This window comes from Pleurodeles waltl, chromosome 12 (genome assembly GCF_031143425.1).
Source record: "Pleurodeles waltl isolate 20211129_DDA chromosome 12, aPleWal1.hap1.20221129, whole genome shotgun sequence".
NCBI lineage: Eukaryota > Metazoa > Chordata > Amphibia > Caudata > Salamandridae > Pleurodeles > Pleurodeles waltl.
This window is the reverse complement of record NC_090451.1, coordinates 84,124,167-84,145,641: the sequence shown is the minus strand read 5'-3', so window position 1 is coordinate 84,145,641 and position 21,475 is coordinate 84,124,167. Positions and strand designations below refer to the sequence as shown.

Here is a 21,475-nt window from a genome sequence, read left to right as displayed (position 1 = left end):
TAAGGTCCACCCGCTTTTAAATTTGGTGGGCGGACCATTATCTTGGTGCTATGTATACTCTGTCACCAATATATAAATCAGGTCTAAAATGTGACAGTGTGATGACAGAGTATACAGACGAGATGTAAAAAGTCCCTCATGCATTTCACTGAAAGTACTCCTTAGAGGGAGGAATGATACAACAAACAGCCAATAGCATGAGACAAGGGAGTAAAACTCCTCTGGATAGAGCCAAAGCCCTTTCTATGTAGATCTAAAAAAATTGGTAACTAAACATCTTTCAGGTAACTGTGCTATCAAGAGAAACCTAGAAATACTGCCAACTCCTAAAGCAAACTCTTCAACAAAAGAACCCAACTGCCCAATGAAGCTGTAACTGATGATCTTATCTACTTGGTAATCCTACCCATGTTGGAGAGTTGCGCCTTCTATCACCTGATCTAAGCCCTTATACATCATCCATCACGCAAACCTGCAGAACAGCCTCCGGGTTCAAGGGATTTCGGGCTTCATGCTCTGATTTTATTTTTTTTATTTTTCCAGTATAACGTCCCATTTAGTAGCAGCAGTGGCTCCTCTGCTATGACGAAGGAGTGTCACCCCACCCCGCCCCCTGCCAGCAGCAACTGCTGCAGATCCTTTAACAATGAAAGGATAATAAACTAAGTTTATTATCCTTTCATTGTTAAAGTGGCAGGGCATTGGGGATGACGAGCACTGGTGGGAGTGCACTGTGCACTCCCCTCAGTGCACATGTATGTTTGGCCAGTCGTCTCGGGCTGGCCAAGCACACATGCGCACTGTGCTCTCTCCAGCCCGGCACTGTGTTGCTTGGCTGGAAGGAGCAGGCACAGGCTACCAGTCTGCCTGGGAGCACCCTCGCTGGGCACTCCAGCCAATCCTAATGCTGCTCTGAGCAGCGTCAGGATTGGTGGCAGGGGAGGCTGAGAGCTTGTGCCTGTGGTGACCAGGAAAGAGGAGCGGCGTGGCACGGCAGTGGAACAGGTACGATTTTGTTTTATTTATTAAATGTTTTGTTACTCCCTCCGCACGCCACCCCGCCCCTTTAGAGCGCACCGAGCCACGACTGTTTAGTACTCTTCAGGCTGCCACACATGGGTGACAAGCAGAGTGCTGCGTGATCTATCCCACTAAACCCAAATCTCTGAACAGATGAAATAACAGTTAATACGTTTTACTAAATTCTACAATTGGGGAATAATACAACATGCCTATCCTTAGGTCCTCCCGGGAGCTTTTTTGGACGCACAGATGTTACTAGAAATTTATCAGTTTTGTCATGAAGAGTTTTTGGTATTGGCTTTGACTTATAGGAACACCATACCCATTGAAATGATCTGCCATTCACGCAGAATCATAGTTTTACCTTTAGTGTAATATTTTTATGTGTAGGTCAATTAAGATAAGCGTTCATGATGTCTGATTATAATAATAAGGTATAAAGGTTAAATAAGTTTATGAGGAAATTCTTCCTAACAGCAGTGAATAACAGGCGTGGATAAAAACAACAGAAAACGATTATGCACACAAGAGACTTTTTTATGCTTTATCGAATGCCTTTAAACATTGGTAATAGCAGATTTCACATGTTATTATTTGTATTGTTGCCATGCCAAACCTAAATGGAAAAGTATTTCACAGCTTGGTTGCTCAGACCATGAATCTTTGGCCATCTAATTGTTTAAAGTTGGTGGAGCAGGTTCGGCGGGGGAGCCAAACTAATCTATTCTGGTCACTTGGCCACAAGAATTGTGAGGAGACACAGGACTGAACATTGACAGACATGAGTCAGAAGCTAGTTATGCATCAGACATATGATGTCAATAAGTAAAAGATGCAGAGATATTCTTAACATCGGTGCTCAGTAGACCAGGAGACATGCAGTGGTTTATCATACTATAGCAATCAAATCCCAGCAGTTTCTTGCTCATTTTGGATACTTTCTTACCTGATCTTCTGTCAGCAGAATCAGACGGGTTACTAAGATGTTGACAATATTCCCGAGACTCGAGTCCTGGAAAAGTTTGGCAACCTGACCTCCAGGAAACAAAAAAAGATCAGTCTTAAAAATTAATCCTAAATCAGTTCTACTAGGCACATAATTAGAGAGCCCCCTCCAGCCTGTCCTTTGTAGCAAGATTGCTCGTTAAGTTAACTAACCTTTGAAGTCAATGAACTAAGAACCAGATATAGAGTTTGGGGGATGGTACAGTGTCCGTCAGGATGGAGGAGGACATTCTGTCGCCGGCCTGATGGACAATTGTCCACCAGATTTAGAAATCCATGCTTGCCCAGTGATGATCTCTATATCTTGGCAGGAACCACCGTTATGGTGCTTCCTCTCAGGGTACCAAATATTTTCTCGATGGCTGCCGCTTGTTTTTACGTCCGTCTACCAAAATATTACAAACTTTCTGTTTTTCAAACACAAATTACCAAAATCACGGTTTGTTACTGACATAACAGAAAAACTGATGAGCTCCACACCCATGGAGTACTTAGATTTGTTCTGTCCCCAATGAAAAAACACACTATCTGCCATAAATGGCAGGCAGTATTGTGCCATTCTTCTGACAGCCCTTATTCCATTAGGCCGTCGAAGGTCCCTTTCTGTTGTCAGACCCAACTTGAACTACATTAATGTGCGCACATGGTATTCTGGAGCCTAAATAGCGGGGTACCAACAGTTTGGTGGACCGGATTTTCAATTGTCGGCGAATCTCTAAATCACCCCTTAAGTACCAATTATTTTGTCACAGGTAGCACCTTTTAGCTAAGGAGCTAAACTGTGGGATATAAGTAGTATACTAGGGATTTCGACCTTAGATCTAGGAAGGCTAGATTCACACTGTATTTTATAATTCTCCACACAAGACAAATTTACATAAAAAATCAATTGGCACATATTTAGCCTACTTAAACCTAGCATGGACAACCTCATATTATATTTAAAAATAAGCAGTACAAACAGTACACAAAAGTAAAGTATTATTTACTATTAATATTATGCATGGCTTCAACTGGAAACCTCTCTCATAAAGTCTAGATTCTAAATCTGGTATTTACTGCAATAATGTAGTAACCGTTGAAAAATGTGTCTACCACGGTTGGTACATCATAAAGGAATTCTATCGGCTTCCCAGACAAGGCTGTCTGGCAGCCAGTCAGTGTGGTACTAGCCTTCTGCTCCGAGGGCGAGGAACAGATGGTAAACACAATAGGTGGTGATGGTGGGCTTTTTAGTAAAATAAAGTAGTGCCCATGCCATCTCAGCTCCTCAAGTACTCCTCTGCCCTTGCACAGCAGTTGCAAGAATGGGCAAATGATGTGGGTGGGCCATGCAGAGCATACAATAAAAGATATATAAGAATAAATAACATGGATGTGCTTCACCTCGGGGTTCTGAGTGACATAGACAACTTAAGCTTCACTCTCTTCTATTTGATATCACTCAGAACCTCTTGGTGAAAACAACCCCATTACTCACTCTCACCCATCTATAATTCAATATATTGACGAAAAGAGAGTGGTTCAGTGCATGAGGCTGTGCTATAAGGTTTCTTTATCTGATCCTGTGAAGAGAACCTAGGAGGTTGCTGAACCCTCAAAAGTACACCAGAGCATAGAAAAGATCTTAATGAAGGTTTCCCAAAATAAATACTCACCTTTAAGTCCGTGCTCAGCACAGACACCGTTTGTGCCCCATTCCATTTAAGTTCAAGTGGTAATTTTGCTCCAATTTGCGATTCTACCCCGAGGAGTCTGATTGGGGTCAGTAGGCTGAACTGAGGGAAAACATGAAGGTTTACCCTTGGCAAAGCCGATACCAGATGTTATCCCTTGTTTTAGTTTGTGCACCTTGGTATCAAGAGGTAAAACTGTGCAGGGGAAACGGCGAGGCCCCATAATGCTGAACACCTTGGACAGAGCGGACTCGTGTATGTAAACATTCATGAGTATTCATGGAGAATGTTTCAAAAAGCGGCTGCTCAATCTACCTATGCAAATCAGTAGTTCGTGAAGGTTTCACAAAGCAGCTAAACTTTAGACTTTAGATGACAATTATCTGTCCAAAATATGGTGTTGGTGATCAATATTTTTGCTTGCAAATAGAGTTGTTTTAACATAATCAGAAGCAGAGAATCTATTCATGAAATGCAAGCAATGACATTAACCCAGATGCACTCACAGCGGGGCGGGGGGCATGCTTGAAGACATGATAAATCACTTAATTATACATTTCAAATTACGTATTGAACGTGTAGTGCTCACTGATGACAATCATACATGTAAAAAAAATGTTTATTTACGAGAAGGATTAATTTAACAACAGGAGCACAACCAGGACAATCAGTTAGCCTTGTCAGAAATAATCTATCCCTTGCCTATTTGTATGTGTTAACGTTTCAACCCAGCGGTAACTATCTGAGTAGCCATAAGGAATAATGATTTGGAGTAAGTGACTTGGACTGTCTCATGCGGTAACTATAAAGGTTGAAGACAAGTCAAAGGAATGGAGTATTGCTTAAATGCATTAAACTATATTATATGTTCGCTGGTTATTCCTTTGGTGACGCTTTAAAGATTGTGGTGAAGTAAATCAAAAACCAGGCTCTAGGCTTGCCATGTGTCTGATGAAGTCAATAATACAAGAAAACAACAGCATTTTGGGATTGTCCACCCAAAAAATAAGTACATTGTTTGGATTAAAAACTAGAAAGATGTTATTCATCACTCCCCAAGTTCCAGGAAAACTAGGGAAGGACATCATGTTCTATGACAAACTCAAGTGTCTCAATTCCCATTGAAACCTGATTGCTAAACACTTCGTACTTGTGAAAACAAACGTGTCCCACTGAATAGCATGAACATGCCAGTGTTCCTAATATTTCTTTCGGTTCTTTTAGACAGAGCCAAGCATGTTGTATTTTGGCTGATGCAGGGCTATTTGTAATACTTACAATGTAATTTAGGTTCGTAAATAGTATGAACGTTTTATTAAGTAAAGGGTGCGCCTTAAATAACATGCATAGGTGTTGCTAATGGGAGGAGGAACTAAGGGGCTATCTGTGACTACCTGGGGTGTAGAAGGTGCGAGTTTGCTTATCAGGTGAAACAGGTTACGCTTGAGTGGGTAGTCCTAGTCAAATCAATTTATACAAACTTTAATTACCTACATTTTGGGGTGATCAGAGATCAAATTAATGTTTTTATTCATTAGGAAGGCAGTGTTAACAAATCAAACCACCTTGAAATGGAAGATGTATTTACTGCACCTTAAACCGCATCTTATCAAAATATAAGGTGATTGTAGGGGCATCAGCATGCTAAATGTCTGGCTTGTGAGAGACTTCAGATAACTCCAACCGCTACGAGAAGTTCCATGAGTCCTACAATAAAAAGAATATTGTGCCTCAGGCTGGTCGCACGCAAGATGTATCCTGGGTGGACCTTGCTGGAGACTCATCCCAGTGGCTGAGTTGCACAGTTTAGGACTAGTGCTTTTGGCTTGTTTGAACTTTTTTAGGGCCTGATTCTAACTTTGGAGGACGGTGTTAAACCGTCCCAAAAGTGGCGGATATACCACCTACCGTATTACGAGTTCCATAGGATATAATGGACTCGTAATACGGTAGGTGGTATATCCGCCAATTTTGGGACGGTTTAACACCGTCCTCCAAAGTTAGAATCAGGCCCTTAGTGTTTCCTAAAGAATGGGCGGTTTGGTTGGGCACCCAAGTAGGAATTAATAACATTCTTGGCCCAAGGGCCCTAATACTCTGAAGTCTTTACCTCCACTTTAAACATATGACTTTTGAGTTGGTACAATGCAAATGGCTAGTCAAGAAAGCAGCTATTATCTTACAAGCCAGGTAGGTGTAAATAATAATTTTTCTTCAATTTATTACCAAATGTACATTTTTCAGACATTAATGATTGATTTCCATGGTCTTTTATTTGTTCATTTATTGCCGATGGATTACGCACAGTGATCAGAGTTTTTTTGTTGATGTAAGGAATGAAGAATTAGTGAGATCTTCATGTGTACTACCATGTCTCCTCAACTATGGTAGTCAATATTATGCAGCATGGGTGACAGAAGAATTGCATAGGGTATTGTACATAACATTTGCTGGGGTGTTCAAATGGACAATTTTAATATATGGACTACAGTTTTGAAGGAATCAAGGAGCCCTCCTTAGGATTGTGTTTGAATCTCAACCGCACCTTCTTACCCATTCATGCGTTAGGTCTTGGTCAACAGTGTCACAGATTAAAGAGATTGCAAGCCTAAACTAGGGTGCATGAGTACCTCTCCCTGACATTTGCTTATGCAGATCCCAGTTTTCTCTGTAGTCCAAATCCTGAATGGAGGTCAAGGAGTAGTTTAAGGGTCCATATATTCCAGACAGTGTTCGGTTATCTAAATTCCTACAAAGTTTAGGTACAATGAAATAGCTGAAATGGGTCAGTAGTTGGTGCCCGCAGTGTTTTGTTTATTACCAGAAGGATGGGGCCATAGCATGTGCACGCGAGTATGGATTTAGTATTCAAACATTGTGAACCATTACTTGATGGTTGACACTGGGCATGTACTGCAAATAAGGTGCAGGGCCAGATACTGTTTTCCAAAATCTAGAACATGCAGAAAATTCATAACATCCATTGAACCTTGTAATTTAAGACTGACAATAATAGTTTCCCGGTATCCCACCCTAGCTGGCAATTAAAGTTTACTTGTAATAATGTTCTGGTAACCGACCCTAACTGGGAACAAACAGGAACTCCAGTGGAGCACACCTAGACTGGAAATCAGGAAGTCAAAGCAGAGATTCCAGGCATTCTAGTATCTTGCCATTCCTGTCCTGATCTACCAGCTTCCTTCCATTATACACTTCCGTATATATTCAAACAACAACTTATCACAAGGTAGCCTCTCGGATGACAGAGCACTCATGAAGGGGTCACACTCCCAGTCCAATCCCTAGACCATCTGCATTTCTGCCACGCGCCACTCTGCCAGACCCTCCCCTCTGGGCCTTTCCTAGCACTCTTCCTCTCTTCTGCTTATCTTTTTTTTGCGTAGCTGCACCACCTCTTTTACTCTAACATCTCTCTCTTCTTGAGCACTAAACAGTCCAAATTCCCATTGTGTTACATCGCTTCCCTGCTCAGTAATAGGTTTGTACTGTACAGATTACATAAATATGTGGCAATAAGATACGGAGCTGAAGATTTCTAGGCGAGATCCTTGCAAAGTTAAAACTGTGCAAGCAGAGTGTCTCCGGGATTCTAGTCCATCAGAGGTATATGTTGCTTAATTCATTTAATTGATTGTCTCTTTAAATAGAGTCAGAATCCTACAGTGCTTTGCTCTCCTCGCATACTGCCCATATCCCTCTGGAGTGGGTGTGTATACTGCACAATTTCTTACTTATGTCAGTAATGGAAAAACTCTGTATTGTTCCATACAGTAGGCTGGTGATTTCAGTTTAGCGAACTCAGAGTTATACCGTTTATAAGTAGCTTTGGTCATTTGTTTCTTGTCAGATTCACTGGTTAACTTGAGGGGGGGGGGGGTGGGGGGTCTGGCTTGCCAACAGTTCCTCTGGGTACGACACATAGAGGGTCATTACGTGTTCAGCAGACAGTTTTCACTGTCTGCCAAACGTCCGACGGGGATGTTGCTGCCACATAGGGTATCTCCCCGCAAGCTCCATTAAGAGTTTCCTGCTAGGCTTGCAGGTGGAAACCTCAGTTTCCCCCCCCAGCCTATCGGGAAACAAGCTTAAGCATTGTTACTCGCTCGTAATGGAGCCGGCGGCAATGCTGTAGCTCGCAGGGTGCACCAGCAAAGCAGACAGTAAACATTGCAAGGGAGCTGGGCTGTGGGGCGACTACACTGCCCATGCCAAGTGCATGGGCAGTGCAGGGGCCCCCCTGTAGCCCCCTGCACCTGTTCTGCACCAGTCTTTTCATGGCAGTAACACAGCCATGAAAAGGCCAGCGGAGAACAAGGTCATAATCCCCAGGGCAGTGCTGCTTGCAGGGCTGCCCTGATGGGTTAGGGTCTCTGCCCCCTCCAGACCGCCAGGATCCAAGATCCTGGCAGAGCTGGTGGTCCAACTGCCAGGGTTTTAATGTGGCGGTCAGGCGGCTGCATTGACGGTGGTCCAGACCGCCACCACTAGTTTGGCAGTCTATAGACCGCCACACTTGTAATGACCCCGTAGTCTTGTCTTACTTGAACTGATGTAAAAACAATCTTAAACTCAACCCCATGCCTTTTTTTATCTTCCTAAAGAGACTGGGTTAGGCTTAAGATTCTCTGCTTCTCTGGAAGATTTTCACAAACAGCCATCTGAGTATAGGACTTGTATAGGATTTATGAATGTTTGTACTGGTACCACACCTGCATATTGAAGGTCAGTTTGTGAGAGGGCTTATCCTCTGTCCCAAGACTGATGTTTGATCATGTGCGTTGACTGGAAACATGCAATCCTGTGGTGTTCTGCTATGATTAATTTGGGCCTGTTTTTGTTGGGCTATAATGTTGTGTTACCCTCCAGCTTTGTGATGGTGAGCTGATTACTGTGGGTACTGCAGGATGCAGAACGGTTTGGAAGCATTGGCCTGATATCTGCACTTACGTTAGATGTCTTGAATCTGGTTGTTTCTATAATTAAAGGTAATGGCTGAGTGTAATGGCTATGTGTAATGGCTGAGTGTTGAGGGAAACGTGCTTGTGTTATGTGCGCACAACATTTTCCTTCACGAGTAAATGGATACTCTGGAGCGCATTATACCATTGACTTGTGTATGACCCTTTTTATTCTTTGATGTTTATTAACAGTATAGTTTCCAACTTGGATTACGAGTGTGCGATGATGGGTACAAAAACCATATTCCTTTGTTATGCAGTGTCCCAGTTATTTTGCTCAAACACAATGGTTACAAAAATGACATTGGAATAGTGTTAATTGGAGTCACTGGTATGAGTGCATTAGATGTGAACAAATAATCCCTTCTATCCCCTTTTGGGACCCTCTCCTTCAATGACTGACAGCCCCAAAATAAGAATGTGTGCTTTGAAGTTAGATCCAAGCATGCCCCCTCCATATAGACATGGCCAGCAAGATAAGAAAAGACCTTTGGGTTGCTAGGAAAGGCATCTGCTGCCGTCTTCTCTGGGGCAGTCGCTCTTCTCTCACACACCCAACCCTGCAAAACACCCAATGGATGACCAAGGAGAAACTCAAGTCCCAAATTTACTGGAAGGGCCATTGGCCAGACTAACACCTACCAGGTAAGAACGATGTACTGAGCAAGTGAAATACATTGAATTGGGAGCATCTTGGGGCTCGAGTTGAAAAGAAACCCTCCTTATCAAAGTTGTCTACAGTTTCTGCACTGGGCCCAATGAACAAACACTAAGTCACAGATAAGACAGATATCTACGAATTGCAACACACTTCTGATTTACAGGGAAAGTCCGTCAGTGCGTTTTTCCTACCGTCTGCCTTTCTATTGTTTTTTTTTTAATGCTGATTATATTGAATGGTTTATGCACTCTCATTGCTCCTAGTTTCTGTTAAGTAAAACATTTTTTTATCATACTGATATATTTTGGATTTACTTTGGCTTTAAACCAAAAGCTGTAAGAGCCATCTAGGGACTAAGGCCCTGCTTTAAATCTTAATAGACAAGTTACTCCTTCTCAATGGTGAAGGATATCCAGTCAACCGAAATATAAATCCCATTATATCCTATGGGATTTATATTTTGGCGGATAGGATATCAGTCACTGGTGTAACGGTGTAACTCGTCCGCCAAGATCTAAATCGGACCCTAAGTTTTGATCCAAGTGTCACATTTCAACTTGGTTGGTTGGGAGATGTCATATTATGATATCAAGTTCCAATGGGATGTAATAGTGTTTCACTGGGTTCCTGGGGTGATGTCACAATAGAATTTGAGGTTTGATTGCTCATGATCCTCACCGGAGAATGTCTTATCATTCCAGATATCGGACGTGATAATATGGCTTAGCTCTAGAAATCCAGAAAGCTTCAACATCACCCCATGACACTAACATAAGACCCCACTCTAGGAGTCTAACCTCAGAATGCGATACAACGACCAGAACATGATATTTGACTGAGAGATCATTCCAAGGATATTTGGGCTAGCATATTTAGAAATTCATAGGGCATAACGTTGTGGTACAAGAAACGAAACAGAAACATTCATACAAATCTTACGTTCTGATCTCAGAATGAGAATATCTGCATCCCCCTGACCCCATCCTCCCACCCTGCCCTCAGCCTTCATAGACGGCAGATAGGGCTGTATATGTTCTTCATTATTGCATAGGAAAAAAGTGACTGAAAATGCTTGTGCTCTTCTAAAATGAACCACATGTATGCAATTATTTAATTGAAACTTTCCACGGGGCCTGGCGACCCACTACATCCCCTGCCCCTTAAAGCTTGGACGCTTTCCAGTGCACGTCTTTTGATATCAGAACCCTCCAATAAAGCCTGCATTTGCCTCTGTTGCGATGTTGTTCCTGATTTCCCAAGAGTGACAAGAGCAATACAGCATCCCCAAAGAGATGAACCATAGGAAAGAGGAAGAAGTGCACGAAGGGGAAGTCAGAGACACGCAGCGCAGACTTTACAGAAGGCCGTAAATCTGGGAGCTGTGCTGTACGCTGCCTATCAACGCAACGATTCTAATAAAGAGAAGAACAACCTGAAATGAATCCTGCATTGAATTCCCAACACTCAGTTCTGTGACAACTCATGGTGTCCACGCTTACGTCATTGATGGCTGCCCTGTGGCACAAAAAAAGTGGCTACTGTAAAATCACCATGATCACAAGGATTAGATTCGATTTGGGAGGTATTTCTCACCTTAAACAAACAATGTGATATGGCTGTGGATTCTGAACGCGGAAGAGGGCACAACATGAGAATGATAGTTACAAAAAGAGTTCTGTAAGTTATAGAGTGCTCGATCGTTAGGGAGATGATCATGAGAAGTTATAAATCTGCAGTGCAGCATTCTGCAGGACTGACGGGGTGATCAAATTAGACAGGACTTCCGAATTCAAGAGAGTCTGGCGTTGTTCGATCTCTTTAAGACTATTATGCTGCATTCATTTCATTGTATCAAATTGAGAACGTCTTTTTGCCACTGCTTCGTACAGAGTAAACAAAATACAAACAAAAGGTAAAGGCTGGGAGGGGATGTAAATAGAAGCCAGACCATGACCACATTTAACTGGGTGCAGAAGAAACAATCAAGGAGATGGAACGGGAGCCAGAGAACAGCAGGAAAGATGGAGAGATCAAAGCCATTTTTGGAGGCTAAAGGGAAAACAGAAAGAGGAGATGAAGAACGACTAGAAAAAGATAGTGAGATATAGGAGGAGTTCAGATCCGTGGTCTAGGAGAGAGAAGAAGACAATAAGAATAAGGTGATTATTAAGAGTCTGGTGGTCGCATGAACGCCAGACACTCGGAGGCGGTCCAACTGCCAACAGGCCGATGGTGGGACTGCCACATTATAACCGTGGCGGAGCCGCCACAGTCAGACCACCGACACCACCACGATTCCGCAAGCTGGCAGTCTGGCGGTCCCCGTGGTTTCACATTCTCCATGGCAGCGCTGCTTGCAGCGCCACCCTGGGGATTAGGAGTCCCCATCCGCCAGCCTTTCCATGGCCTCCGCCGACCCCAATCTCTAATGAGGGCCTAAGTGTTCCATTTGCATTAAAAGGTACAAATGGGTATGTCGTCCAGATGCTAAAAGCTACTCGTGATCTTAGAAGATACATCAATAATGTAGGGAGGTGAAGTAGCATAAGGCAGGTACACAGTGATGGTGCAGAGAAGAACAGAAATGCAGTTATATTAGGGCTGGTTTGTAGAAAGTGCAGGATAATCAAAGATTGAACAGTAGATGAAAAGTCAGAAAGAGAAGAATGTCCCCCAGGAAGATAAGAAGGCAGTCTTCTAGGAATGCTTCACATATAAATGACAGGGAAGGCCAAAGGAAGACATTTTAGGAACAGTTGACAGCAAGGCAGATTGTGAAGATAAGTGGGCATAGAAGGGGCCTTCAAGAACACCATATTAAAGAGGGATATAATATGAGGTGGCATCAGCCCATGATAGAGTCAGGATGGCCAGATAAGGAGGAGAAAAAAGCATGAAGCCCCAAATTCCAAGTTTAAACAGAGTGAAGCGGAGTACAAAAAGACTATAAATAGGGGCTGTGAGGGAAAAAAGAACAACATAAGAAGAACCTTTGAGTTGCAGGCAGAAGACAAGCAATCTGTTGTTAAAAGAAAGGCAGTTTCTGGTGAGAATGTGAACAGATCACATTGAGTGGAGAACACAGGCGAGTTTAAGTAGAGATGCAGAGAGAACTTTTGTAGAGTACATGATTCAGTAGTTCTAAGAGGATGGTAGAAAGAGAGTTAAGACAAAAGTTGGCCAGAGAAGAAGGTACAAGAGAAGGCTTCGTCAGGATAGGAAAAATGGTGACAATGAGGAAGCAGCTGAGAAATGCCCCAGATGAAAGAGTAATGCTAAAGAAGATGGTGAGAATAATTAAAAACAAGTTGATTAGAATCAGTGAGGGTAAAGCAAGGAAAGTAGATGGTGTGTCCCATTGGAAAAAGGTGAGACGTTCATAATCCCAGAAGGGGAAATGAATGAGAAGAAGAAGAAACAACATGAGAGGAGACAGAGAGGGAGGGAGAGAATGAGGAGAAGGACAATCAAAGTTTGTTAATCATAGAATTGAAAAAGGTTGAGCAGTCAGATACAGTCAGTATGAAGAGAGGGAAGATTTATAAATAGTACAAGTAACGGCATCTGTTAAGAAGAGTTACCTGTTGGGACGGGTGGCAGGACAGAAAAATATTGAGAGTTTGAAAACACAAGGCTTGATGTTCAAAATGCGTTTACGGTTGCAAAGAGCAATTTGGACTATGAGACAGTAAAAATGGTGTTCATATGTGCAACTCCTGTTTTAGGCACCGGTTAATTGCTACCAACTCCTAAAATGGGCTTTCGACTTTGTAAGGAATTGGCATTTGGCATGAGCTTGTTGTAGGTGTTCCTTTCAAAAAATAATTCTTCAGATGTATCTATGTGTTCTGACCAAAATCTGGTCTCAAAACATTCAAGATTTACTAACTACTGAGTTGCAGTGGTAAACTTCTGAAAAGGGCAGGGGTCCTAATGGGACCCTTCCCCTTTGAGGTTTAAAAAGAAAGCTTGTTTGGGAGTAGGTTAATTTTGAAACAAGCCATTTGAAAAAGTACACATTCTTTTTAAACAAAGCCCCGTATGCTTTACAGAAAAATGGGCTGTATTTAAAAATCAAAACATTTTTTAAAATGCAATCACAGACATGGTTGTTTGCTAGCCCCGGCAGCCTACTATGCCTGTGATTGCATCCAATCAGAGTAAGTAGCAATTTTTGACCAACCACATAAAAATTCATGAGGTAGGCCACAGTGTGACTCGCTTTGAGTGGAAATTCCTGTTAGTACACAGGTCGATTGCTACAACTTATCTTAACTTTCATTCTATTCGATTCACAAACTTCCTCTACCCCTATGTCAACACGTCACTTCGCCCCTGTCTCTCTTTTCCATAATATAATTATTTCTGCTTCATGTGTCCACTTTAAAGTGCAGGCACCAAAGTTATTCTTAGAAGCCCATCACCAGTGCCGCTGGATGCCCCAGGCTTCCCAGTCTTGACTCCATCTTGCACCTTCTTCCTCCACCACACTGCACTTCATGTCTCTTTATCTCACTCTTGCAGCTTGGCGTCAATCCCTGCTTCCTCCATTTGCCACTTTGTTTTCTATTTTTCTCTTATTCCTTCTTTCTCCCTTTTGTGCCTTTCTCTCTCTTCTAGGTCCAAGACAGATTCTGATAAATTAGTTTCAGACAAAAAATGAGTGGTGGTGCCAAAGGCCTGCAACTGGCAAAAATTAAGGAAGGGCCTAAATATTTATTTTGTCCTCTTTGTTCCCCGTCCAAAAACCTGTTGGCCAATGCTCCGGCTGCCTGTGCCATATCTACTTTCAAATCTTTTTTTCTGCTTTCTCCTCAACACTGGAGGCCCTTTTCCTACCTTGTTTATTCGAAATATTATTCTACTTTCTGCCTCTCCTTAAAAACCAATCCCCATCCAAATAACAAATCTGTGATCGTAACAACCACAGTGACTGTCTTTAACTCTTTTCTGACTGTTGGTACCATTTAACTGCCATAGTAAATAGGTTTAATAAATTGCCATCATAAGTTGCCATAATAAGTAAGTGTTCAGGCATTCCCGTACAATTTTTAAAAATTGCCTAGACAACCTCCCTCAACCAGCGGACATCAACCGCACAATAAGCACCAGCCATCATGTCGTCCATCCACTCCGGGGCACCCACCGACGCCTGCCACCACTGGCTCTTCAACCTTAGAACCAACCTGGTCAGCACAGAACTAACCAGCATTCTCAACACCTCCATCTCCACAGCAAGCTTCCCAGACAGAGGGAAGCACCCCTCGTAAAGAAACCCTCCGCCGACCCCAGCGACATAACAAAAATTCAAGACCAATCTCCCTGCTCCCCTACCCAGCCAAAGTGTTTGAGAAAGCCAACAACCAACAGCTCACCCAATAATGGAACAAACCCACCTTCATCACGCCTCACAATCGGGATTCCAGCCCAACCACAGCACGGAGACCGCACTGATCGCTGCCACTGGTGACATCAGGGCCCTCCTCGACCAAAAAGGAACGGCAGCCCTAATCCTCCTAGATCTCTCTGCTGCGTTCAATACAATCTCCCACCACACTCTCCTCAACAGACTCCACAACATTGGTATTCAGCAAAATGCTCTCAAGCGGATTGCCTCCTTCCTCTCAGGCTGCACTCAGAGCATCTGCCTACCTCCCTTTACCTCCGTACCCAAGAACATTACATGCGGTGTACCCCAAGGATCATCCCTCAGACCAACCCTGTTTAACATCTATATGACCCCCCTCACAAACACCGCCAGATCCCATGGACTCATCATAATCTCCTACGCTGACGATACTCAACTGATCCTCTTGTTCACTGAGGACCCCACAATGCCAAAACCAACTTCTGCAATGCCATGACCGACATGGCAATATGGATGAGAGACAGCTGCCTCAAACTAAACTCCGACAAAACTGAAGTCCTGATCTATGGGAAGAACACTTCCACATGGGGCCGTAGCTGGTGGCCAGTAGAATTCAGGACCAACAGCCTCTCCATCAGACCACACACAAAACCTCAGCATCATCCTCGACAGCCAACTGACCATGAAACGACAAACTCAGTCGCCTCCTCCTGCTTCTACATCCTCAGCAGGCTCTGTCGAACCTTCAGATGGATCCCAACTGACACTAGAAAGACCGTCATGCACGTCCTTGTCACCAGCCACCTTGACTACAGCAATGCTCTCTACGCCAGAGTTTCCACCGAGCTCCTCAAAAGACTCCAGACCATACAGAACACAACAGCCAGACTCATCCTGGACCTCCTCAAGTGTACCAACTTCAACCCATACCTCAGAAACCTCCACTGGCTCCCGATCCAGCCGAGATGCCAGTTCAAGATCCTCACCTTTGCCTACAAAGCTCTACACAACCAAGGGACCCACTATATCAACTATCAACTAAGCTGCCACATCCCTGCAAGACACCTGCGCTCCGCCTCGCTCACCCTCTCACACCCCCTCTCCGCATCCATTGCAGACGCAGGGGAGACTACCCCTTCTCCTACTTTGCAGCCTGGAACAAACTGCCCCTCCACCTCCGAACAGCACCCTCCCTTGGGGGATTTCAGAAGGAGACTCAGACGTGGCTTTTCAACGAACACACAACACCCTCAGCGCCCAGACACCCTTAGGGGGGGGGATAGTGCTGTGCTATGCAAATGCTGATTGATTGATGATAAAAGAAATTAATAAATATAAATTATTGAATCAGAATGCATTTATAGCAGAGTCGTAGCTGCCTGCATAAGTAAGACATTGTACATTAAGGCCTATGTGCAGGTCTTGGCGGAAGAGAAACAGTGCAAAAGGAATTTTACATTCATGTATTTTAACATGATACTGATTTAATCAACATATCAATAATACATATTCATGTATTCGGAGGCATCACATTGTGAGGACGTCCCTCGAATTATAGTGAGTTAGGTCACCTTTGCAGGAACCAGGACGGTCATGATTTGGTTATAAAACTTACAATGTTCATGATGGCAAGGATGTACTGCTCGATATCCCGGCGGCCATGGTAGCCCACCATCTGCTTGTCAGCTACCACCAAGGTCTCCACGTAGCGCTCCGTGCTGACGGACCTCTTCAGAGGCAGCTGCCCTCTCTGTGTTTGATTGATGGTTGGTTTCAGTGGAGGGGGCTTAGGGTTTCTCAGCCACCAGTGCCTTCCTTTCCAGGGTTTCTCATCTGCAAAATGAGGTCAACAAGTTAAACTGATTTGGAAATTTTAATTACTTCACGTTTGAGACTGGGTGCCCCTGGCAGCCATAAATCCAGCTACACTCAAGTTTGATAGGTTTAAGTCTCTGGGATCTTGGATGTTGTATTCTAGACCCTCCTATGAGCTGCAAATGAAAATCTATCAAGAGGATAATAAATAGTTCTTCAAGAAATATGGTGGAACTCACTAGAGGAAAGTCAACTGTTGTGCCGGTGACGGTCTCGCTAAGCAATCTCGACACTCAGTGCTTTTACATGTTTTACAAGGAGGTGAACGCCTAACCAAGTAAGTCTCCAATGATTTTTCGGCTTAGTCTCCTTCACTTTTTTGTTCTTTGGGTGTGCAGTTGATCTCTGCCACACATCATGTCTCTTCTCCCTACTTGCTATCTACTTTAGCCTAATAATTTGGAGTCTGGGCCTGCCACCCTGGCTGCAGTGCAACTCCTTATAACTCTCCCAATAGGGCCAGCTCCTCATTGATCAGTGCATCCGCTTTCACCACCGTAAGCATCTCCACAGCATCTTTTCCTCTCACTGAAAGGGGTGGCACTGTGTTTCGATGAGATTTCTAGAAATTGGCCACCCTGACCTGGCTTAAAAAATAAACTACTGTCTTATAGTCTATCAAATTTAGAACCACACAAATTGTACATATGTTCTTCCTCCAGATTTCACTGAGTGGTGTTTCAAGGCCTAACCCCACTGTTAAACTTTCTAACTTTTCGAAATTGGCTTACCTTTGTTACTTACAGAAAATAACTAATTGTGGGTACAGGGAAGGGGACTAGAGGATGGGCCTTAAACAGTACTACCAGCGAGTTGTGACAATTCCTATGTTGTAAGGATTACCTTTTCTAGGGTACACAACCACCCCTAAACATTACATGGTTCTTTGGGTCCCTTGAGCCTAGAGAATGATGAAGCCCAACACTGCCCTGCCATTCTTCTGCCTTGGTCCAACCACCCTTTGAGTTGCAGGAAATTACTGGGTGGGAACTGCATTTGACTTCTTTTATTTTATTTTTTGCCAGAGTCCTGGGGAATTCTGTTGGAGACCAGTAAGGGAGACCTCGCATACAGCGGTTACCATGTTCTCTCTGCAGGCTTAACCAGGTGGATGGAGGAACAAACCAACACCATTCCAACCTTAAACTCACAGTAAGTGAACTCTGGACATCATCACCAACCACAGCTGTGACTTGGGTAATAATGGTGGAACCATAATCGGCTAAAGCACATCACATGTAGTATATTGAAGATTGACAAGATAAAGTAAAGATGCTAGATGGTGGGAACTGTTTCATCTAGTAAATATCAATGTGCTTTTACAATGCTTTTCCATCAAGATGTAAGTAGCCCAGGATGCCACTCAGCAGAACTGCTAGCAACAGACACCACATCCAATAAAAATTAACTAGATATCTCAGAAAGGGATTTTTTCACTGCTTTACATGGCAGGTGATCATAACTGCTGAATTTCGTAAATGCTGATGCTCTAGTATGAGGAAGGCAGGCAGCGACATATAAAAGTGCTTGTGAAGTCTTATCTAGCAATGGCTAGAGCTATAGTTGCTTTAGCTTCATGTGGCAGTAACAGTGGGGAAAGGCACTCTTGAGAATTGGATGATGGAGAAACCCGAGTGTGACCATCTTAGTCACCTGGGATGTCATGATAACCAAGTATTCATGATCAAACTCAAAATATAATAAATAGAAGTACCTGGTCATGAGGCCTGGGGCAAGTTCAGATGTCATATTTCCAATGACGATGAAGAAAGGGGGAGCTCTCGCAACCATCTTAACTTTTAAAAGCTTTTGACACCCGCATCAATGTTATTATGATGGTCACTTTGGTTGCTGTGGCCAGGATACTTAGATGGGTGCAATTTTCCTCTCTGGACAGCAGTACCTTTTAAGCTGGGACAATTGTCAGTGGCAAGAGGAATAACAGCAAGTGGGGTCACCGAGGTTTCTCACTTTTGCTAATCACATATCTGCATCAAGTCCCTATCTGACTCACTTGGACCAAGGGTTTCGTGTACATTCTGATCACAGTAAGGAGGAAACTTAGGGCCTGATTCTAACTTTGGAGGACGGTGTTAAACCGTCCCAAAAGTGGCGGATATACCACCTACCGTATTACGAGTCCATTATATCCTATGGAACTCGTAATACGGTAGGTGGTATATCCGCCACTTTTGGGACGGTTTAACACCGTCCTCCAAAGTTAGAATCAGGCCCTTAGTATCTTAGGTTACTCTACAGAGAAACTGTGTATGGTCCATTTTATTATCACTGAGGTCAAGATTTGGATGTCTAACAAAGGTGAGCCTGAGCATTTTAAACAACTCTTTAACGTTTGGCTCCTTTTATCACCACTCAATTATGAATCTTGCATATCCTAATGGCAGTAGTCATGATATTGATATGCTATCAAGTTACCAGAAGTAACTTGTTTTTTTCTCCTCATCAATAACCTTTCTTGGCACATAAGAAACAGGTTGCTTTGAATCCCCTTGATAAATGTGGTGTGATTTGTTAAAGTCTTGTTGCTGATCTTGAACCACTTCTCTGGATATCCCCAATGTACTTACAAAGCTTGATCACAACCAGCGGGAGACTACTTCAGTTCTTCTGAAAGTCCTTCCTCCATATTCCCAGTTTTACTTTCTCTTTATTTGGCAGCATCTCTTTTACTGTACGGGGACCAATCTTCTAGATCTATCTTCCTGAAGGGATCAGTTCATGCTATTAATCATATTTAAAACACAGTTACCTAACAACAATAGGGCTGACAGTTTCTATTATTTCTTAGGTTTGGTTGGAGAGGCAGTAAGGGGATCTGGAATCTGCACAGTATAATAAAATGGAATCATAACTGGAATCACAAGAAGGCCAAATGAGCCTTCTATTTTTGTATAGTACGAAACAATTGCCAAGAGATGCTGGCCAGCTGTCGATTAGGGTTTGCACTGAAGTACATTCCCACTGCTACAGTGTACAGTAAATCAACTACTTCCAAATTTATATCCATTTCTAGAGAGTTAGTCATGTGCTTCAGTGCAAACCCCAACCTCTTGAATTTGAGCAAGAGCATCTCTTGTACCCCTTGAATTTGAGCAAGAGCAAAGTGCACGATTGAAGATAAAAACAACTTAATTGGATGGGTATTCTAGTTATCGCTTAATAGTGATATTTGTTCTGAAAGAGATTCAGTGGAGTATGGCATTTTGCTGCTCAGCTCCCACAATCCAACAAAGCATGATCTTGCCAAAATTAATTCAAGCCTAAAATAGTATACATTCAGAAGTCTATTGCAGAAATGCTCAATATGGCTGACTTTGATAGAACAAAGGGATATGGATGGGTTACCTGAGGGGTGGATTAGCTGAGCTCACATAAGATAAACATGTGATACAGCACTGTATTACATTATACAATCTTTAATATGGTCCTGACAAAATACTGAATCCATAATTTTGATTATCCCTACATGGAGCTGTTAAGTAAATATAGGTAACTGCGGATTTACTGTTCTTAAATCAAGATCCATGTAAACTGAAATATATACATCTCCATGGCATAGTGGCAGTTGATAATCACAATTCATATTTTTTAGAATATTATTACTTAACTCCAAACTGTGGTATACAACTGACAAGTCAGTGCCCAATAGTCATCATCAGATCACCTTTTTTAATCCATTAAAGGATCACTAGCTAGCATTACCTATTAAGCCACAAGCTGCATCCCATTGCTGATGCTGTAGAGATGAACGTTTGTACACAATGTGCGGGCTGCCCTCCTCACTCAGATGGGTGTCATTGGGAGGAAGACCTAGCGGCTCAATGAAATACTCGTCCCCATCGGTGACGATAATCCCGTGCTGCAAGACACAAGTGTGAGAGAGGATCTAGGAGCAATTTTCATAAGATATTTGACTGAAACGTTTAGATAAAATCTGCATACATGTGGGAAATGTAGGACTAAGGACTATGGTAACAATGATACTGTACATATGTGTGATCAACTAGAACACTCAGAGCCACATTCAGTCAGGGCCTACTGGATTAAACACATCAACAATGTTTCAATTCAAATACAATTTGAAAGTCCTTATTCGGGATGCAACCAGTGAACAAGGATTACTAAAAAAAGAATGCAATCAAATTTAGCTCTGCAGATGAGAACTCACACTTTAAGGCACAAGATTAATTTTCTCTTGTACTTCCACAATCTCACAAGGGGTATTTCTTCATCATTAATATAGATTGGGTGGTAGATATTGAGCCTTACTTCATTAGACACTCCACTACAGTTCCAATTGAGAAACATTTGGGACAGAAATGTCCCCTGCTTAGTAAACAACTGTGCTCCCCTTCCACAAATAACCCAACTGCATGTGAAACTGGTCTACTGATTTTCTCTTGGCCCCAGGACACAAGGAGTCCTTCATGTGCACTGAGGTGAGTCGCATACTAGAAGATCCGTGGTCTGACTCTGAGGTCATGATAGGTGTCAAAACCGTACTCTTTAGTGGACTTGAGACTACTGTATATGTCATGTGGGACCTTAACTGTCAGCTTTGGTAGTAGAATACGTTTTTGAATCCCTAGTATCAGTCAGGCCTTTTGCCATTGAAAAGTGAGTATGTGATGCCAGCAGGCATGCTTGAGTAAAAACTTGTTTACATGTTATGCCAGACCCTGCACTCACAACCATGTATGTAAGTCAAGTGATTATGGGGGTCATTCTGACCCTGGCGGCCGGTGACCGCCAGGGTCACCGACCACGGGAGCACCGCCAACAAGCTGGCGGTGCTCCCAAGGGCATTCTGACCGCGGCGGTTCAGCCGCGGCCAGAAAGGGTAAACCGGCGGTCTCCCGCCGGTTTA

The 21,475-nt window shown here is 43.1% G+C and overlaps 1 protein-coding gene across 1 annotated transcript in view; it reads right to left on the bottom strand.

Annotated features, from left to right (window-relative positions):
* The window catches only part of ADAMTS10 (ADAM metallopeptidase with thrombospondin type 1 motif 10), a 273,868-nt gene that overhangs the window by 127,863 nt on the left and 124,530 nt on the right, over positions 1 to 21,475 (bottom strand). The window contains exons 4-6 of the mRNA XM_069216852.1: positions 20,311 to 20,467; positions 16,328 to 16,545; positions 1,970 to 2,053 (exon numbers count right to left, since the gene is read on the bottom strand). Of these exons, the coding sequence (XP_069072953.1) occupies positions 1,970 to 2,053; positions 16,328 to 16,545; positions 20,311 to 20,467 (459 nt within the window). The remainder of the gene's footprint in view (positions 1 to 1,969; positions 2,054 to 16,327; positions 16,546 to 20,310; positions 20,468 to 21,475) is intronic.